The 22130-nt window shown below is 37.9% G+C and overlaps 1 protein-coding gene across 5 annotated transcripts in view; it reads left to right on the forward strand.

Moving 5' to 3' along the window:
• Positions 1-22130, forward strand: part of CEP135 (centrosomal protein 135) — a 121108-nt gene that overhangs the window by 63426 nt on the left and 35552 nt on the right. For all 5 annotated transcript variants that reach the window (XM_069105272.1, XM_069105270.1, XM_069105274.1 and 2 more), the window contains 3 exons: positions 7716-7884; positions 9462-9572; positions 20663-20848. In XM_069105272.1, the coding sequence (XP_068961373.1) occupies positions 7716-7884; positions 9462-9572; positions 20663-20848 (466 nt within the window). The remainder of the gene's footprint in view (positions 1-7715; positions 7885-9461; positions 9573-20662; positions 20849-22130) is intronic.

The following is a 22130-nucleotide window of genomic DNA, read 5'->3' on the forward strand; positions in this document are numbered from 1 at the left end:
TGTAGAAGCTGCCAGATCCTGGGTTATCCTGATTGTGTTTCCACAATATTCAAATTGTTTCTTCCTGGCTGTTTGTAATATTTTCTCCTTGATCTAGGAATTTTAGAGCCTGGCTATAATATTCCTAATATCTCCTGGCTCTATTTTCCAGGTCAGTGGTTTTCTCAATGAGATATTTTACCTTGCCTTCTATTTTGTCTTGATTTCTCATAATGTCACTGGCTTCCATTTGCTCCAATCTACTTCTGAAGGAATAATTCTCTTTAGTGAGCTTTTGAGATTCCTTTTCCATCTGGCAAATTTGGCTTTTTAAGGCATTCTTCTCCTCATTGCCTTTTTGAGCCTCTTTTGCTATTTGAGTTAGTCTATTTTTTGAGGTGTTATTTTCTTGAGTCAGGTTGTTGACTCTCCTTTCATAATTTTCTTGCATTGTTCTCATTTCTCTTCCCAATTTTTCTTCCACTTCTCTTATTTGCCTTTCAAAATCCTTCTTAAGGTCCTCTATGGCCTGTGACCAGCTCGTATTTTTCTTGGAAGCTTTTGGTACAGGAGTTCTGACTTTGTTGTCTTCTTTCTATTCCCATGATTTGATCATTTTTGTCCCCAAAATAGGAGTGTAAAGTTGGGTTGCTCTGTTTGTTTTGCTTCCTTTGCCTGCTCATGTTTCCCCTCAATTACTTGACTTTTGGGCTTTTTGCCACAGTAGGACTCTGCCACCATACAGGGGAGCTTCATCCCAAATGCTGGGGTTTTCTCACATGCCAAAGGTATTAGTTGGGTGCCCTCTCTAAAGACTCCACACACTCTGGCAAGCTGGTCGCGCACCCCAGGACCTCCACCTTAGACAGTGATCCAGATCCAAGCAGGTTAAAACAATAACGATTGCCCTTCTGAGTGGTTGCTTGGGCCCCTTACAGTCTGCAGGCCAGGAGCTGTAGCTGCCATGTGGCTGCGGCTGCAGGGCCGTGATGCCTCAGCAGCTTCTCGCCCTGGGGGCAAAAGCCGACTGCACTCCCAAGTACTGGATCCCAAAGTCCATACTGCACTGACCTCTCACTTTGTCCTTAGTATCTATGGGTTGATAATTCTGGAAACTGCCACAGCTGCTGGTGATCTGAAGTCCCTCCAACTGGCGGCTGGTCAGGCCCTCCCTGGGGCTAAAACCTCTGGCTTGGGTGGGGCTGGGATTGGCTCCCAGAGCACTGAGCTGGCTGCTCCCTGCCGGGCTGTCCTCAGCAGGAGGGTTCTGTAGCTCCAAAGTTTCTTCAGAGTCACTTTTTACATGAATTGGGGGAGGTGAAAGCCGGAGCCCCACAGAAGTCACATTTCTACCCCGTCATCTTGACTCTGCCCCCCCCGTTGTATCATTCTTTATCATCAAGTAGCTTCTTCCCCAGAGTAACTAGCTTCTTCCTCTTCAGTAAGAAGCTTAAATATTTGTTTTATGTTCTGCTTGGACAGTTGTCCATTTATTTCCTTTATGCTCTGTGTAATGCATTTTCACTTTCCAGTATTCTACCTCTTGTCTCCTTTTTTCTACCTCATGTCCCCTTCTCCACCTCCCTTCCCCTATTTCCTGCCGCAAACTGTACTTCAGTGGGGTTTTTTTTTGTTGTTTGTTTTGTTTTTAAGGAACATTTCATTTTACTTAACTTGAATTGTGGAGAGTCATTCTTTGAGACCCTACTCCAGAAAAGAAGTTAGTCTATACTCGGAACAGTGATAATAGTTAATGGGTATGACAGAAAAGCAAACATCACATTCTTGGTTGCAAGTCGCTGTGTAAATTTCCCCCACTCTTCATGTACTGGTTGAGATATTTCAGTCTTGTTTTTTTAATTTCATGTGTGCTTGTTCCTCAGCTCTAAGCATCTGGTTAAAATATTTACAACCAATTATAATCTCTTAATAACTTGACACCCCATTCAATTTCCTTTCCTTAGTCTCAACAACTCTACACATACCCACCCCACCCCCCATTTATCCTTGAACTCATACCTCCCCTTTGTTTCATCAGTTCGCCCACTCAGCAATCCACCTAATCATTTGTTGGACCCTTGAATTGTTCCATCGACTTTTTTTTAACTTACCTTGCTTTGACTTGTCAACTACTTTCTCCTTTTCCTCTTGAAGTTCTGCTTTCTTCAAACTTTGTTCCCTAATAATCCTAGATCCTTCTTATATCCTCTACTGTATTTAATCCCAATCCTCTTTCAGCAAAGTATTATCTGGACCTGGATATTAATTACTCTCTTTCAGATTTCCTTGATTATTCTTCCCCAAATTAAACATCTTACCTAATGTAGTGGCAGTGCAATATGTACAGTGCCGACGATCACGATAAAGACCATGACTATAAGTATTGCGTGATGTTTGATCACAAAATATACTAGATTCTCCAGATAGAGAATAGAACTGAAGCATTTATTTAGACCCCAGAAAAATGAATCCCCAAACCAGTAAGCTGATTCCACCATAATACCAAAGATATTCAGAAGCCATAATATGCTGAGAGCCACAGCATCCTTCAGTCTAACCACAAACCAATACACCTTACCACAAACCAATACCAAATCATTATTTACTCTCTGTCTCCTTAATGAGCATCCTCTCTCTTCCCTAATGTCTGACTAGCTCTGACAAGCTTCCTGTGGGCTTTGCTTCCCTTCAGCAAACTCTTCCAACCACAGGCTCCATGTGACTACATTCAGCCTATTAGGGGGAAGAGTTTATATTCACAGCAGGGAAGTTTCCTGTGGGCTCTCTTCCACCCTTTAGCAAATTCCCTCCATCACAGGCTCCATGTGATTACATTCAGCCCACTGGGGGCAGAGTTTACTTTCAAAGCAGAGGAAGTCGTCAAACTCCCCCCGAGTCTATTAAGGGGCAGGGAAGATCTTCAAATTCCCATTCCCATTTCACTACTTTACTAGTCTAAATCCCTCTAATTCACCTACATGATTTTCTTCTCTTTGTCTCAAGTCCTCTTTCTTCTCCCACTTCTTTTTGCCCAACCTTCTACAGTAGCTGGAATTAGAATTCACCTCAACAAACACCTACTATGTGAAGGGGCACTGTGTAGTTCTGCTACAATGCAGACTCAGGATGAATTAATAGCCAAGAAAGCTAATAGAATTCCGGGTTTCACTAAAAGAGAGACCAGATTTCAGAAAAAAAAGGAAGGTGATAGTCTTATTGCACTCTGCTATTTCTGGTCTACTGGGTTGTTACATTCAAGAGTAAACTAGAGAAAATGCTTTATGATTAGATGAAGGAAACTGGGGGTATGTTGAGCCTTAAATGACTTACAGGGGACATAATTCTCTTCAAGTATTTTGAGGGCTTTCATGCCAAAGCATGATTAGATTTGTTATACTTAGCCCCAGAAAGCATGGCTTGAAGCACCAAGTAGAAGTTGTGAAAGCAGACTTTCACCCAGTGTGAGAAAATTTTAACAGTTACAGCTGTCCAGACATAGCATGATCGACTTTAAAAGCTATTAAATCTCAGTGGATGTCTTTTAAGCACAGGTAGATGACCCCTTAGTGGTAGCTAGGTGGTACAGTAGATAGAGCACTGGGCCTGGAATCAAGAAGATCTGAGTTAAAATCCAGATAAATCACTTTAACCCTGTTTGCCTCAGTTGTCTCATCTGTAAAATTAGCTGGAGAAGGAAATGGCCAAACACTCCAATATCTTTACCAAGAAAACCCCAAAACAGGTCAGAAAGAGTCAGATATGACTGAAAATTACTAATCACCAAGATGACCCCTTATCACTGATTTGTAGAAGAGATTTCTTGTTCAAATGTGGTTCAAACTGGATTTGATCTGTAATGTGACTATCCTTTTCCTTGTTCTGGACACAGTGCAGTTTAGATTTTAATTAGTATTTTTTGACTGCCAAGTTATAGTATCAAGCTTGCAAAATAATTAAAACCTTCAGGTAGCATTTACACAAACTGTTGTGGAGCCAAGCTTCCCCTATACTAGTCTGAGTTAATTATTTGCATCTAATATATAGCTCTTTGCCATTATCACTGTTAAGTGTCATATTAATAGATTTGGCTACTGTTTCCCCCTCCTACAGATCTTTGGATTCTGACCACAGAGGCAGGATCATATAGTATGATAAGTATCCCTCCCTGCTTCATGTCCTCGGGAACTTTGACAAAAATAGCATAGTTTTATTAAAAAAAAATTTTTAAAAGCAAAGAGCCCAGTTCTAATGTCACTGTCCCTCCACTAGAGGTCTTCTTCTGGCTTATGTTGACTTGTTAATGACTGCTCTCCCAGGATTCTTTCAGTTCTGAATTTTTCAGTTCTGAATCTACCTAGTAGTACTATAATATAGCCCCCATTACTCCATCTTCTTTACATAGTTTAATGAGAGACTTTGTAAAATAATTTGCTGAAATATAGGTATTATATGTTTGTGGCCTTCTTCTAATCTATCAGTTTGGTTACCTTGTCAAAAAACGGAAATGAGGTTAGTTTGGCATGACTAGATCTTGATAAATATGCTGAAATTTAGTGATCACTGCTTCTCTTTTTAAATGCTTACATAAAGAATATATTATGTAATCAAATTTTTTGTAATTTAATCAAATTCTAAATTGTGTGTCCCAAACTATCAGTACTAAAGAAGAGTAAAGTAAGAAATAATTAAGGCATTTAATCCATCCATTTAATACTACTGCCTGCCGTTTCACAGCTTATGGTTTGCCCTCTACCTCTTTTTGGAAACTGGAACAATAATTGCCTTTATCCAATCCTGTGTGCACCTCCCATTCTCCACCTCCACACAGTTTTTTTACACATAATTTATAACTCAGCAATCATGCTTGTAAATTCTTCTAGTATCCTGGAATACAGTATGCTTAGTCTGTGGTTGGTAACTTGAATTTTATTGGTGGACATTTCAGTGCTCTTTATTACTATATCCTCAGTTACTTCAGGTTTTAACTCCAAATTATACATTTTTTTCCTACTTCCCCAGTACCAAGATCATTCTCTTTGGAAAGAAAAACAGAAGCTAAATAGGAGATGATTTGTTTATCATTCTGATTTGTATCATTTGTTATCATCATCCCCTCTGTTCTTGTTGGTAGTCCTTCTTCTCTTTGCTCCAATGTAGCTTTAAAAAAAGAAAAAGACCCTTTAATTGTCTTTAGCATTTATGACCAGCTGCAACTATTGCTTGGTTTTAGTGCTTTGCATTAAGCTGTTTGATCTCTTTTTTAAAAATAAATTTTAATTGATATCTTTTGTTTTTGCGTCACTTAAAATTACTTCTTGTGTTCTTTTCTGTTGTGCCTTCCTGCATTCCTGCCTCCCAGCAAGCTATCTTTTATAAGAAATGATTTTTTTCAAAAGGAGGAAAAAAAATCAACAAAACCACTCAATTGAAAAAAAATCTGACAGTATATACAGTGCTTCACAGCTGTGGATCCCTGCCTCAATTTTTTTTACTTTACTTTTCTTTAGTACTGATAGTTTGGGACACACAATTTAGAATTTTATTAAATTACAAAAATTTGATTACATAATTACATAATATATTCTTTTAATGTTTTTTTTCTGTCTCCTTAACAAGATTGTTATTTTCTCAAGCACAAGAACCATATATTTAATTTCTATTTGTATTTGATTCTTCCTCTCATACTCCTTTTCTTTTACTCCCAGAAACTTGTCTCCCCCCAGAAGATTCTGATCCTTGTCCACTGTTTTCAATACTGAGTACACCTTCCCTCAAGAAATCCCTCAATTCCTCACTTCCAACCAGACACACTGGGGCTAGAGGAAGAATATGCCTATTTCTGGTTTTCAACTACCAGTTTCAGCTATTGTCTCTGCCACCATCACTCTATAACCTCTCCTTTGAGGTTTAATCTTTCCTATATCATGCTGATAGATTCTTGTAACCATCTACCAGTCTCTGAAGTCATTCTCTTACCTTTTTCTTTTCTTTTTAAAAGTAAGCTTTTATTGATATTTTCTAGTTCTTACATCACTGTAGTTATCCCAAGTGTCTCTCCCCTTCCTCTTACCAGAGTGCCATCTCTTATGATAAATAGTTTTTTTTTTGAGAGGAAAAAAAATGAGCTCTGCTGATTGATACATTGAAAAAGTGCAGAAATGTACAGTGTTTAATGCCTTTGAACGTCCTCCCTCTACAAAGGGGTAGATTGGAGGTGTCTTCTCAGATTTTTTTAGGCAAACCCTGCTTAATTTTTATAATTTTGTTTCATTTAGATTTTTCGGTGTATAATTTGTTCCATTTACATTGCTGTGAACAATCTTATAAAGTTACTGTATATATTATTTGCTTGGCTCTGTTTACTTCCCTCCATCAGTTCATGTAGATCTTTTCCATGCTTCTGTATATTCATTACACACATAATTTTTATAGCACAGTAATATTCCATTACATTCACATACCACAGTTTGTTTAGTCATTTCCCCATTGGTGGGCATCTACTTTGTTTCTAATTCTTAGATATGAAAAGTGCTACTATAATTTGGAATATATTAGGACTTTCTTCTTGTTGATGGCTTCCTTGGGGTATAAGCCCTATACTGGTGTCTCTGATTCAAAGGGTGTGGACATCATAGTCACTTTATTTGCATAATTCCAAATTGCTTTCCAAAATTATTGTACCATTTCATAGCTCCACCAACAATGTATTAGAGTGGCTAACCTTCTGCAACCCCTTCAGTATTGACTATTGCCATTTTTTGTTTTGTTTTGCCAATTTGCAGGGTGGGAGATGAAACTTCAAGCTTGTTTTGATTTGCATTTCTCTTATTATTAGTGATTTGGAGTATTCTTTCATGTGGTTCTACTTTTTTTTTCAAAAAATGTTTTATATTTTATTCTGAATTTGAAAAACACCAAAAACTTGAACTTTTCACATAAGAAAGGAGAAATGAGAAAGAGGATTGCACACGACACTGCATTTATCCATCATATATCCTTTGTGCCTTTTTAAAAAAATTATATGAAATAAATTTAGCACTTTGGTTCACTGCTGTTCCATCTGTCTGCATTTTCCATATCACCTCTGGACAAATTCACCTAATGTTAGTTAGCCATCTCAAACTCAAGAGGGAAGCCATTATTTTCCTCCCTAAACCTATTCCTCCTCCTCTAAACTTGTTTCTCTTGAAGATATTATCTTTCTAGTTACCCAAGTTTGCAGATTTGGCATCACCCTTAATTATTCATTCTTGCTCATCCCTAATAGCCTCATTCAAAATAATTTCTAAGGTTGTCTACTACAAATGAACATGATGGAACTTAAATTTGAGGGTCTGATAGGAGTTGAAAAGTTTTGAAATGGCTTATGCAAAGAATACAGTAGGAAATAATAAAAATTACTGTACATTTTCGAGGGCTAAGCTACAGTTAGATGGTATTTATTTCTAGTAGACAGAATTCACACAAGTTACTACTTTTCAAGCAGTATTCAATATACCCTGGATCCAACAGGAATAAAGACAGCCTATGGTCAGGATTACCCTAGGTTGGAAATTAACAGGGCTAGAATGATGGAATATTAAAGAGATTCATGGATGGTGTTTAGTATATACACTAAACATTGGTGTATCTAATATACACACTCTTCAGGTACTCATCAATATAAATCATAGCATAATTATTGTTGCAAAATAAAGAAATTATATTTAAATTTTTGCAAATTGCTCACTTGATAGACGACTACAGGACTTACTAAATAATCGAGAACATGAGCTAGTCAGTCTCCAGCGCCAGCTTGATGAAACCCAGATAGAACTTGCTGAAGTAGGAAGAGCAAAAGAAATAGCTCTTAAGGAAAATAGAAGATTACAAGATGATTTGGCGACAATGACAAGAGAAAACCAGGTATGACAGTGCTTCACCATAAATTTAGGGTTTAATTTCTCATAAAATTTAATAGTTTTACCCAAGATTTTAAAACATAGGGTAAACTTTTTTACATCCTTACATTTAATAATAATTTTCGTTTTTCTATAATGTTAATTTTTTTTTCTTTGGGGGGGGCAATTGGGGTTAAGTGACTTGCCCAAAGTCACATGGCTAGTGAGTGTGTCAAGTGTCCGAGGCCGGATTTGAACTCAGGTCCTCCTGACTCCAGGGCCCATGCTCTATTCACTGCGCCACTTAGCTGCCCCTATAATGTTAATTTTTAAGACAATAGAAACTGTAGATTTATTGCTCTAGCACAGTACTGTGGTTCAAAGAGCTCCTTGTTATGCTGTAGCAGCAGTTGTCTAACTCTGTTGGGCTGTATGCCAGGGAATCCTAACATAGAGAGCATGACGTTCCCTGCATTAGAAATAGCCAGATATATAAGGGCTACATTACCGTGATAAGTTTTCTTATGTAGGTAAATCAGATTTTATTCTTAAGTTATATATACAACAATTCTTTTATACATGACAAATGTATAATGTTAAAATTTGGATGATTAAAAATTATTTATTCTGTAAAACTGAAATAGTGAGGAATGAAATTTAGCAGGTTAGTCTGGGAAATATAACACTTGATAAAGAATTGTACATTGAAAAATATTAATAATTGCTCACATCCATATAGCACTGTATGGTTTGAAAAGTACTTACCTCATTCCACTTGTTTGAAGTAGATAATAAAGCACTGTTCTATATTTCAGATATGAAAACTGAGGTACGGAGAGATTTTTTTTAAATTCCTTGGGAGGGAACCATTTCTGTGGTTCCTACTACATGTCAGGCACTGGGATAAGCACTTTTTTACAAATATTGTCTCATTTGATCCAACGACTCTGGGAGCTAGGTGCTCTTATTATGCTTTTTTTGAGTTGAGAAAAGTGACTTTCCTAGCCCAGCATCTGAGGCCAGTTTGAACTTAGGTCTTCCTGACTTTAGACCAAACGCCTTATCTACTGTGCCATCAGTTGTTTCTTACCCCCAGTCACACAGTTAGTAAATATCCAGATGAGGACACAAGCTCAAGTCCTGTAAATCAGTGTACTATTTTCCTTAGATTTTTAATAATTTTTGTTAAAGCAATTGGGGTTAAGTAACTTGCTCAAGGTTACATGGCCAGTTATTTCTGGGTGGGTGCTAAGTGTCTGAGCCCGGAATTCGATACCCAGGTCATCCCGACACTGGAGCCAGTGCTCTTACTTACTGTGCTACCTGGCCGCCCCTATTTTTAATAATTTTATCTTTTATTTGATTAATATTTATCAAAGTGTCCAGCATAGTATTATAAGTACACTTTAGATGTTCAACAGTAGGTATTTTTAGTATGTTTTTCTAAACCAAAAATTAATCAGGTAATATATATGAAATTAGCCATTAGGAATTAATTAGCCCACTCCTTCCTGTTCCTCCTTCAAAACAGAAGAGCTATAAAAATGCAAAACTTTTCAGTGTTCTTATTCTTTTATTACTTTAATGTTTTCAATTTGAAAGGCTATTTCATTGGAATTAGAACAAGCAGTTCAAGAAAAAGAAGAAATGAGGAACAGAGTTCATAATTATATAACAGAAGTTTCCAGATGTGAAAGCCTCATGGCAGCTAAGGTGAGGTTATTTGTTTGTATTTACTTCTCCTGTCTGCCCTATTAGATTTTAACATTTTTATCAGTATTTACTGTACTCTATTTTTTTCTTACCTTCCCAAGGTTTGCATATTGTACTTTGTATAAAAAACATACTCAAATTATTGATTTTCTTTTTCTTATATGAATCTGTGTATTTCCATTTCAAACTTTTTAAAAAAGCATACAGTGTATTCTGTGCATTTCAAAACAGTCTATTTTTTCCTTTGCATCTTGGCTTACAATTGTTACGGAGTTACTGTGTCTTTTTTAGGGATCTCTAGATTTGCAATAATTTTTTGTTTTGGTGGGAATTTTTTTTGTTTTACTTCTCTCCAGCTTTAGTTCCTGAATTGGGTTATGACCAAACTACCCTATCCCCCCCCCCAACACACACACACACATACACACACACACACTCTCTCTCGCTCTCTCTCTCTGCTTTTATATGGGGTGTTTGAGTTTTACCCGTGGCCACCTGAGTTCTTGCTGAGTAACTCCTGCTGGGATTTCCCTCCCCCCTATCTTTAAGGTTCAGAGACATGTTCTTTGGGGTTTCAGGACAGTGACAAGGTACCTCAAAGCTTTGGGATACCCAGGTCTGAGGGTGACTTCCATACCTTCTTCTTCAGTGGTTTATATAACCCTGAGACTTTCTGAAGTGACTTCTCTGCTCTGTTCAGCTAGCCTACAGCCTCCATGTATCTCTAGCTCTTGTCTGATAGAGCAGGGATATGCTGGAAATGTTTAGCTGTGCTGACACTGGCATTATGGGGGTCCCCTTTCCTGTAGACTAACTTTTTATACAGTTTTAGGGTAGAAAAAAGTCATTAATGTAGTTTTTCCATTGGATTTCTTGATCATCATTTACCTTGATTCATCTTTTAAGGTTTTGCTAGAGTAGGTAGTGAGAAAGTAGGGCAGCCTACTTCCATTAAGGCACCCATCTGGCCTGGAAGCTACTGTTCTTGTTTTTAATATTTTATTTGTTTTAAGCAAAATTCTCCTTACCCTTCCACCTCCCAGTTGAGAATACAGGGAAAATAAAACCCCTTCCAAACACATGTAGTCAGTCAAAACAAATGTCCACATTGGCCATGTCCAAAAAAATGTATCTGATTTTGCATTCTGAGTGAGTCTATCTCTCAGGACGTAAGTAGTAGGTTTCATCATTAGTTCTCTGAAGTCCTGGCTGGCCATTACACTGAGGAGAGTTCAGCACTGTAGTCTTCCATCACATTTATATACCATAACTTGTTTATCTGTTAACCAATTTATGGGACCTCCTTAAATTCTTTGCTACCTCGAAGAGATCAATTAATATATTTTATGTTCTTAGTTATAGTTTGTTTTGCTTTGGGACTAATTCCTCCTTTAATTATCCCCTTGCTCTTTCCCTCCTATTTCCCTATTGAGTAAAATACGTTTCTGAACCCAAAACTCTGTGTGTGTGTGTGTGTGTGTGCGCGCATATGTGCATATGTGTGTGCTTCCTTCCTTAGGAGTTCAAATGAGGGTGAGGTGGAAGTGTTAGCTACTTTCCTGACCCCTTCCTCCTTAATTTACATAAGTATCTACCTGTGCACCTGTTTAGGGGAGATCATTTTCCCTAGCCTTCCTTTCCTTCCCCCATAGTATATTCCTCTACCCCTCTTTGCTTTAGATCATCAAGAAATTATAGAACTACTCCAAGATATTGTTTAATTGAATTCTCTCAGTGACCCCTGATGATAGGGTTCAGAGGGGACACACGTTTCATCTCCCCATATTTGAAAGTAGGCAGTTTATCCATGTTTAACACTGTTCATTCATGTTTAATTTCTTTTGTTGCTCTTTACCCCTGTATTTGAACTTCCTAGTTTCTCCAAAGTTCCAGTGTTTTTATCAAGAATACTTAGAAGTCCTCTGTTTTATTAGAGATCCATTTTGATCTGAGCATTATACTGAGTTTTGCTGGGTAAGTTATTCTTGGCTATAAGCCCATGTTCTTTGCCTTTTGGAATATCATATTCCAAGTTCTCTGCTTCTTTATAGTGGTGGCTACTAAATTGTATGACATCATGACTGTGACTCCTCCCTACCTGAACTCTCTCTTTCTCGCTGCTTGCAGTATTTTTCCTTTGACCTGGAAGTTCTAGATTTTGGCTATGTTGTTCTTGGGAGTTTTCTTTTTGGGGTTTATTTCAGGAAGTGACCAGTTGTAGCAGCAAGCACCCCAAGCGTCCTCAGGGTTTGCTGCCAACACAGGTTCTTAGATCTGCTTTGTTAAAGGAAAGCAACTCAAAATGGGTTAACAAGCTTACTTTAATCAGTCAAACATGTATCGTTTACCTAGTTCAGGGGAAAAAGGTCAGCATCCTTAACTTCAAAGTATACAGACAGAATTATCAAGACAAAAACAGATCAAGTAGACAGATTTCCAAACTGTCCAACCATTACATCCATACCAAACAACATCTGGGTTTCAAAGCCAGGGGGGCTCTGGACAATGGCTTTCCAGAGTTTCATCTGATCAAATCACAGAACACTTCTCAAAGTGAGCCTCCAAACAAAGCTACACATCAGGGCTTATATACTTTTCTCCTGGCTCAGAGAATGTAACAACCTTATTGACTCACTGGCCAATCAAGAAGTATCTACTGAAAAACAAGCCTCCCACCCCAGGCTTCAGGTGCACTTTAGCCTAGGGGCAGGGAAGATCTTTAAATTTACATTCCCATTACACCTGTGAATTCTGCTTTCACTTTGTCCTCTTTTTTTTTAAATTTAATTTAATTTAATTTATTTTCCAATTTATTAATGATTTTAAGTTTTCAACATTCATTTCTTTTTTTAATTAAAATTTGTGTTTATTTTTAGTTTACATCATTCATTTCCACAAGATTTTGAGTTACAGATTTTGTCCCTGTCTTTCCCCTATCCATCACACCTAAACAGTGATCCTACTGTATACCCCCTCCCCCAATTTGCTCTCTCCTATATCCTACCCCGTTTCCCCTCCAACTTTCCAGTAGGGCAAGATGGATCTTTATATACTAGTGCCTGTATATCTTATTCCCAATTGCATGTAAAAAAAAATATATGTATTTTAAACATTTGATTTTAAAACTTTGAATTCCAGATTCTTTCCCTTCCTCCCTCTTCACCCACCCTTACTGGGAAGATAAACAATTCAATATACTCCCATATACCCTCCTACATAGATATGTGTATGTATGTATGTATACATATATATATTTATATTACCTTCAACTATCCTCATACTGAGAAAAGTTTCATAAGTTACAATGATCATTTTTCCATGTAAGGATGTAAGTAGTTCAACTTTGATAAGTTCCTTATGATTTCTTTTCCCTGTTTACCTTCTCATGCTTCTCTTGCTTCTTGTATCTGAATCTCAAATTTTCTATTCAACTCTGGTTTTTCCATCAAGAATGCTTGAAAGTCCTCTGTTTCATTGAATGACCATATTTTCCCTGAAACATGATACTTAGTTTTGTTGGGTAGGTGTTTCTTGGCTTTAATCCCAGCTCCTTTGACCTCCAGAATATCATATTCCAAGCCTTTCGATCCCTCAGTGTAGAAGGTGTCAGATCCTGTGTTATCCTGATTGTGTTTCCACAATATTCAAATTGTTTCTTCTTGGCTGCTTGTATTATTTTCTCCTTGATCTGTGAACTCCGGAACCTGGCTGTAATATTCCTAGGAGTTTTCTTTTTGGGATTTTTTTAGGAGGTGATTGGTGGATTCTTTCAACCTTTATTTTGCCCTCTGGTTCTAAAACATCAGGGCAATTTTCTTTGAGAATTTCTTGAAAGATGATTTCTAGGTTCTTTTTTTGGTCATGGCTTTCAGATAGCCCAATAATTTTTAAATTATCTCTCCTGGATCTATTTTCCAGGTCAGTGGTTTTTCCCATGAGATATTTCACATTGCCTTCTATTCTTTCATTTGTTTGGATCTGTTCAATAGTATCTTGATTTCTCATAAAGGTACTAGCTTCCATTTGCTCCAGTCTAATTCTGAAGGAATGATTCTCTTTAGTGAGCTTTTGAGATTCTTTTTCCATCTGGCAAATTTGACTTTTTAAGGCATTCTTCTCCTCATTGCCTTTTTGAGCCTCTTTTGCCATTTGAGTTAGTCTATTTTTTAAGGTGTTATTTTCTTCAGTCAGGTTGTTGACTCTCCTTTCATGATTTTCTTGCATTGTTCTCATTTCTCTTCCCAATTTTTCCTCCATTTCTCTTATTTTTTTTTTCAAAATCCTTCTGAAAGTCCTCTATGGCCTGTAACCAGTTCATATTTTTCTTGGAAGCTTTTGGTACAGGAGTTCTGACTTCGTTGTCTTCCTCCTTATTCCATGCTTTGATCCTTTTTGTACCCATAATAGGAATCTAAAGTCATATTACTCTGCTTGGTTTGCTTCCTTTGCTTGCTCATGTTGCCACTCAATTACTTGACTTTTGAGCTTTTTGCTACAGTAGAACTCTGCTTCCAGAGAAGAGAGCTTTGTCCCAAATTGCTGGGATTTTCTTAGCTGCTGGAGCTATTGGTTGGGTGCCCTTTCTGAAGCCTCCACAGGCTCTGGCACCTGGTCACACACCACAGGACCTACACCCTAGACAGCAATCCAGATTCAAGCAGGTTAAAGCAAGAGCGATTACCCCTTACACTGGTCGCTTGGTCTCCTTACAATCTGCAGGCCAGGAGCTGAAGCAGCCACATGGCGGATCCTCAGCCACTTCTCCCTCCAGGGGCAGAGACTAGACCACACACTTGGATCCCCTGTTCCCAAAGTCCACACTGACATCTCACTTTGTCTTTGGCATTTATGAGTTGATAAATCTGGAAACTGCCACAGCTGCTGGTGATCCACTCTCCTGAAGTCCCTCCAGCTGCAGCTGGTTGGGCCACCCTTAGGCTGAAACTGTGGGCTCACATGGGGCTGGGCTCTTCTCCCAGCATGATGCTTCCTGTCTGCCTGCTGGGCTTCCTTTAGCGGGAGATTTCTCTCTGTCACTTTGTGGGTTCTGTAGCCCTAAAGTTTGTTTAGAGTCATTTCTTATACGTATTTGAGGTGCTAATGGGGGAAGCACACAGAGTTTTCCTGCTTCCATGCTGCCATTTTGGCTCTGCCCCCTCAACATTCATTTCCACAAGATTTTGAGTTACAGATTTTTCTCCCCATCTTTCCGCTTATCCCCTACCCCTAAATAGCGAGCCTATTGAATACCCTTTCTCCCAATTTGTTCTCTCTTTTATCCTCCCCCACCCACCCCCTAACTTTCTAGTAGGGCAAGATAGATTTCTTTACCCCAGTGTCTGTATATCTTATTTTCCAGTTGCATCTAAAAAAACACAATTTTTTACAATTTATTTTTATTTTATTTATTTATTTTTTAAGCAATTGGGGTTAAGTAACTTGCTCAAGGTTACACGGCCAGTTATTTTTGGGTATAGTGCTAAGTATCTGAGCCCAGATTCGATCCCCCAGGTCATCCCGACACTGGGCCAGTACTCTTACTCGCTGTGCTACCTGGCCGCCCCAACAATTTTTTTTTTAATATTTGTTTTTTAAACTTTGAGTTCTAGAGTCTTCCCTTCTTCCCTCCTCACACATCCCCACTGGAAAGACAAGCAATTCAACATAGGTTTTATATGTGTAGTTATGCAAAACATTTCCATGGTAGTTATATTGTAAAAGATTAAACTATAATTCCCTCCATCCTGTCCCGTCCCTCACTTATTCTATTTTATACTTTGACCCTGTCCTTTTTCAAAAATGTGTGCTTCTAACTACCCTCTCCCCCAATTTGCCTCCCTTCTATCATCCTCCTCTTATATCCTTCCCCCCTGCTTTCCTGTAGTGTATGACTGTAGTATACAACTGTACCCAGTTGAATGTGTATGTTATTCCTTCCTTAATCCAAATTCAATAACCTTTCTGTTCTTCCCCTCCATTGTAACAGTGTTCTCTTGCCTCTTTTACATAAGATAATTTACCCTAATCTATCTCTCTGTTTCTTCTTCTCCCAATATATTCCTCTCTCACCTCCTTATTTTAAAGATATAATTCCATCATATTCAACCCATCCTATGCCCTTTGTCTATGTATACAAGTACACACATATGCACATACTCACATATATATACACATACACCCTCTTATACATACATATGTGTCTATGTATACATATATATATTCCCTTCAACTGTCCTCATTTTGAGAAAAGTCTCATGAGTTACAATTATCGTTTTTCCATGTAGGAATGTAAATAGTTGAACTTTAATAGGTTCCTTATGATTTCTTTTTCCTCTTTACCTTTTCTTGCTTCCCTTGCTTCTTATATTTGAAAATCAAATTTTCTGTTCAGCTCTTTTTTTTTTTTCACAAATTATGCTTGAAAATCTCTATTTCATTGAAGCATTATACTCAGTTTTGCTGGGTAGGTGATTCTTAGTTTTAGTCCTAGCTCCTTTGATCTCTGGAATATTATATTTCAAGTCCTTTGATCCCTTAATGTAGAAACTTCTAGGTCTTGTGTTATCCTGATTGTGTTTCCATAATACTCAAATTGTTTCTTCCTGACTGCTTGTAATATTTTCTCCTTGACCTGGGAACTCTGGAATTTGGCTATGATATTCCAAGGAGTTTTCTTTTTGGGATATTTTTCAAGAGGTGATCGGCGAATTCTTTCAATTTCTATTTTTCCCTCTGGTTCTAGAATATCAGGGCAATTTTGCTTGATAATTTCTTGAAAGATGGTGCCTAGGCCCTTTTTTTGATCATGACTTTCAGGTAGTCCAATAATTTTTAAATTATCTCTCCGGGATCTATTTTCCAGGTCAGTGGTTTTTCCAATGAGATATTTCATATTGCCGTCTTTTTTTTTTCATTTGTTTAGATCTGTTCAATAGTATCTTGATTTCTCTTAAAGTCATTAGCTTCTATTTGCTGCAGTCCAATTTTGAAGAAATTATTCTCTTCAGTGAACTTGTGAGATTCTTTTTCCATCTGGCAAATTAGGCTTTTTAAGGCATTCTTCTCCTCATTGGCTTTTTGGGCCTCTTTTTGCTCTTTGAGTTAGTCTATTTTTTAAGGTGTTATTTTCTTTTCTTTTTGGAGGGTAATTGGGGTTATGTGACTTGCCCAAGGTCACATGGCTAGTTTTTCTGTTAAGTGTCTGAGGCCAGATTTGAACTCAGATTTTCCAGGGATGGTGCTCTATTTACTGCACCACCTAGCCACCCCTAAGGTGTTATTTTCTTCAGTATTTTTTTGGGTCTCCTTTAGCAGGCTGTTGACTCACTGTTCATGATTTTCTTGCATCATTCTCATTTTTCTTCCCCTTTTTTCCCAGTTTTTCCTCCACTTCTCTAACTTGATTTTCATAATCCTTCTTGAGCTGCTCCATGGCCTGTGACTAGTTCATATTTTTCTTGGAAGCTTTTGATGTAGTAGTTCTGACTTTGTTGTCCTCTTCCAGTTTCATGCTTTGATCCTTTTTGTCCCCCAAAAATGATTGCATGGTCTGATTGTGCTTCTTCTGCTTGCTCATATTGGCAATTACTTGACTTTTGAGCTCTTTCCCATGGTAGAATTCTGTTTACAGAATGGAGACAGCTTTGTCCCAAATCATTGGGGTTTTCGCAGCTGCCAGAGCTATTAGTTGGGTGCCCTCTCTACAGCCCCCACAAGTTCTGGCACTCTAGCCACACACCCCAGGTCCACCACCAAAGATCGCAATCTAGATCCAAGCATGTTAAAGCAAGAGTGATTAAACTCTGAATGGTTGCTTGTTCCCCCTACAATCTGCAGGCCAGGAGCTCTGGAAGCAGCCATGCAGCAGCAGCTACAGCCTCCATGCCGCCACTGCTTCTCGCCCCAGGAGTAGAGGCCAGACCTTGTTGTTCCTTCACCCTTCCAACAGAGTTCCCCACTGACCTTTTTTTTTCTCTTCTGCGTTTGTGGGTTTAGAAGTCTGGAAACTGCCACAGCTGCTGGTGATTCACTCTCCTGAAGTCTGCTCTGGCCAGACTGGGCCACCCTGGTCTGCCCTTGGCTCCCAGTGCGCTGTGATAGGTCTTTCCTGTCTGCCTGCCAGGCTGCCTTCAGCGAGAGATTTGTTTATCTCTGTTTCTTTATGGGTTCTGTAGCTTTAAAATTTGTTTCAAGTCATTTTTTTTTATAGGTATTGGAAGTAGTTGAGCTGGACCCCATGCCAAGTTTGTGCTTTTACTCTGCCATCTTGTTTCTGCCCCCCTGATTTCTCTGCCCTCTGTTTCTAAGAGAACAGTTTCCTTTTAAGATATCTTAAAATAGGGTGTTTAGCCTCCTTTTTTGGTCATGGTGTTCAAATAATCCAATAATTCTTACATTTTTTTTTCCTAAATCTGTTTACCAGGTTAGTTGTTTTGGTATGAGATACTTTACATTTTCTTCTATTTTTTTTTTTCAACCTCATGGCTTTGGGTTTTTTTTTTAAGCAATTGGACTTAAGTAACTTGCCCAAGGTTACACGGCCAGTTTTTTTGTGTGGGTGTTAAGTATCTGAGGCTGGAACCAATCCCGGGTCCTCCTGACTCTGGGGCCCTGGAGCTCTTACTCACTGTACCACCTAGCTGCCCCACATGACTTCGTTTTAATATTTCTAGTTGCCCTTTGGAGGCATAGGCTTCTATTTGATGCATCTTAATTTTTAGGAAGTTTGCTGCTTGGGTAAGTTTTTATTTCTCTTGTGCCAAGCTGTTCATTCCCTTTCCAATTCTTTTTTTCATAGCTCTCATTTCTTTTCCAATATTTTCTTAAGTGGTCTTATTCTTTTCATAGAAACATTTCTTTATTGCTTTATCTTTTCTAGGAGTTCCATTTGAGTATGTCCCCAAGCTGTGCTTATATAGGGACTGGGGTCATTCTCTTCTGCATTTGTGTTTTGAGTATCTCTGCCTATAGCTCATTTCTGCTGGGGTCTTTTTATTGATTGCGCATTCTTCTAGCCTACTTCCTGACTTTGGACTTGATGTTCAAGTTGGGCTGTGCCACACTTCTAGATGGAAGGAAGGTCCTGGGTTGTTGTGTTATTAGAATCTCTGCAGCAGACCAGGGACTGGCAAGCTTTCATTGCTCCCCAAGTGGTCTAATTTAGGGCAAATGTGATTGTTGCTTCCATGATCTAAACTCTGCGAGTTCCTGACCTGGGTTTGGGTCTATGTAAGAATAGACTTCTGCTGGCCTCTGCCCTTATGCAGCAGCTGGAAAGCTCTCTTGGTTAAGAGTGGGAGAATTTCAACTCCTCTTTGGTCTGGGATTTCTGCTTTGGTTATTTCACTGTAGACTGCACTAGGTGCTAGGAATGAGATACTGCTCTGTGCCTAGGATCTGATCCATACTGCCATTGCTGTTATCACTGGCTTTTGAACTTCTCTTCTCTGTATGCTGCTCTGGGCCTTCTTACCTGGGTATGATACCCCCTTGCAATGGTCCTTTTTTTCAGTTGGCCATGAGTCTCTTCAGGTAGCACAGCGAGTAAGGGCACCAGCTCCAGTGTTGGGATGACCTGGGGATCAAATCCGGGCTCAGATACTCGGCACCACACCCAGAAATAACTGGCTGTGTAACCTTGAGCAAATTTCTTAACTCCGATTGCTTTAAAAAAAAAAAAAGGAGGAATAATGCACTTTATTTAGCAAAACTACTATCAATCAAGTCTAAAAGTATATGTACTTATAGATAGTGGGCGAAAAAGCTGTCAGTTCATAACACCTCTGTCATGGGGCTGCAATATGAGTCTGGGATGTCTTCTTACCCTGGTGCAGTATATTTATATTAGCATTTAAATTTTTAAAAGAGCAATAACTGTCAAGAAAAAATCAACATTCAAAATAAGAGGTAAAACCTTGTTTAAAATGCCAAATTAGAACCAAATGAATTAGCAAGCAAACATTTTTCTTTTCTGACCCCTTCCAGATAGTCTTCTTGAACTTCCTCTGCCTTCTTACTTTCCTCCTCTTCTCTCCCTCTCTCAGTGCATGGAGGAGTAAAGTAGTCCCCAATTTGAAAGCCATCTATTAACTTATACTTGCATTTGCTAACTTGTAGAGTGCTTTTATTTTAAAATACATTTTTATTGATATGGTTTGTTTTTGGTATAGTACTTTTAATTGCTCCCAAGTTTGTCCCTGAGCCAGAGGTCCAATCTTTTTTAACATCAATATTTTTTCAACAATGCAGTATATCTTTAAGAAATGAAATATACTGCTGTGTCTTAAAATTTACAGGTCACCCAGAGGGCAAAGGAGAGAGAGTTTGATGATGGGTTTGAGTAGGCTGTTATTTACTGTAAATGAAATATTGTGCAGAAGCCAAAAAAAGGTTTCATAAGAGAGGTTTAAAACTGGTGACCAGTCATATAGTGAGAGCATGTAACAAACGCTGATCAGCTGCTTATTCTATTGATAACCAAAAGATCTAGGTCAGGATTGGTTTTGAACCAGAGGTCTGTGAACTTTAAGTAAATTGTGTGTGTGTGTGTGTGTGTGTGTGTGTGTAGATATAGACATATATATGTATATAGATATAGATAACTGTATTTCAGCATAATTGGTTTCACTTTTAGTCTAATGTATTTTGTTTTGTACATTTTAAAACATTGTTCTGAGAAGGGTCCATAGACTTCACCAAATGGTCCATGACACAAAAAAGGTTAAGATCCCCTGACATAAAGGATGACCTTGTATCATGAGAGTGCATCCTCTATGGAGTACTTAGTGGAGCCCTTCAACATAAGTTGAGGATCATTGGATGATAGACTATACCCTGTCTAGGGCATATGGTTCAACTCCTTCATTTTCCAGCTGAGGAAATGGAGGTCCAGGCATCGACCAGTCATGATCTCATTGTTGGAAAGACTACCTTCATTAATGACATAGGTGGGAGAGGTGGTTGAAGGGGGAAGCTATATTGTTGCCTTTCCATTGTGTTGATATAGATACATTATAGCCATCTTTTTTTTTAACATTAAATACTGCCAAAAGTGATAATTGCTCATTAAAATGTTATTGTATTTCAACTAGGAGCAAGAAAATCAAGATTTATTAGATAAATTCCAAATGCTTCATAGTCGAGCTGAAGACTTACAGATAAAGGCCCATCATGCTGAAGGAGAAAGTAGCTCAATACGACTTGAGCTCCTCTCAGTTGATACAGATAGGAGACATCTTCGAGAGAGAGTAGACCTTTTAGAAAAAGAAATTCAAGAGGTAATAAATTAACAGATCAATTATTCAATGTTATTTATATCAATGTTAATTATTCAATGTCATGGCTTAAAAATTAATTTTTGAATGTAGCACCTACTATGTTTAAGTGAATGGTTTTATTAAATGATTCAGTTACAGGTATTGATAAAAAAACTAATTTTTTTGAGGCATTTTGACATAAAATCCTGTGTTATATTTAGTAGGAAATAATTTTACTTTTCAAATACAGATTTTTTTTTCCTCTTGTTAATTTAATTACAAGCTTTTATTTGACCCACCCTTTTTTAGTCTGTTGTAGAACTAAGTAAGTTCTTATGGTTTTTCTGGAGGTCATAATTTGTCACCTTAACTGTTACACTTTAACCTCTTATTGACATAGTTCATGCTGAGTGGACTTAATGTGTTAAGCTCTCACCCAGTCCAGAGTTAAGAGGGATCCAGGATTCTTCCATTCATCAAATTGAATGTTTGAATATTGATGATGATGATAACTAGCATTTTTATAGAGTGCCCACTATGTGCCAGACACTATGCTAAGTGCTTTACAGATGTTATCTAATTTGATTCTCACAACAATCTCACAAGGCATAGGTGCTTTTGAAAGTTGAGGACACTGAGGCAAATAGCAGTTAAGTGACTTGCCATGGTCGCATAGCTTGTAATGTCTGAAGCTGGATTTGAACTCAGGTATTTCTGACTCCACATCTGGTGCTTTATCCAGTATGAACCATAGCTGCCTCTAGTTAAAAGTATAGCAATAATTATAGATGTGATAAAGATTGAATACTGCAAATTCATTTTCTAAATAGTACAAAGATATTTAAAAAATCATCTTGTTCAGTCCCCAGTTTTTATATACAAAGAAATTGAAAAACAATATAGGTAAATGAAGTTTATCTGGCAACACCAGGAATAGGGGAAAAGCCTGGGTCCTTGGCTTTTGTCAGAACTCTTAGCCCTAGGAAGGCTCTGAGACTTTGTTGATAACATAAGCCCAGATATTCCTTTTTAATTATGTTGGCCACATTTGGCATTCTTTTCCTTAGTAAGTGCTACACCTTCCTGATAGTCCCTGTCCAGATATATATCAGCAACCATATAAACAAATGAATTTTCTTTTAGATTTTCATAATTTTAATTGTGTGAATTATTTTTGTTTAATAAGTAGCAAAGTTATACATATATAAATATGTTATATATGTGTGTACATATATGCTATATATAGTACTGTGTACATGTGTATATATTTGTGTGTATTCTATAATATATATACAGTTAGTAT

This window comes from Petaurus breviceps, unplaced genomic scaffold (genome assembly GCF_028583685.1).
Source record: "Petaurus breviceps papuanus isolate PSGF00001 unplaced genomic scaffold, PetGlider_PUasm1.0 76, whole genome shotgun sequence".
NCBI classification, from domain to species: domain Eukaryota; kingdom Metazoa; phylum Chordata; class Mammalia; order Diprotodontia; family Petauridae; genus Petaurus; species Petaurus breviceps.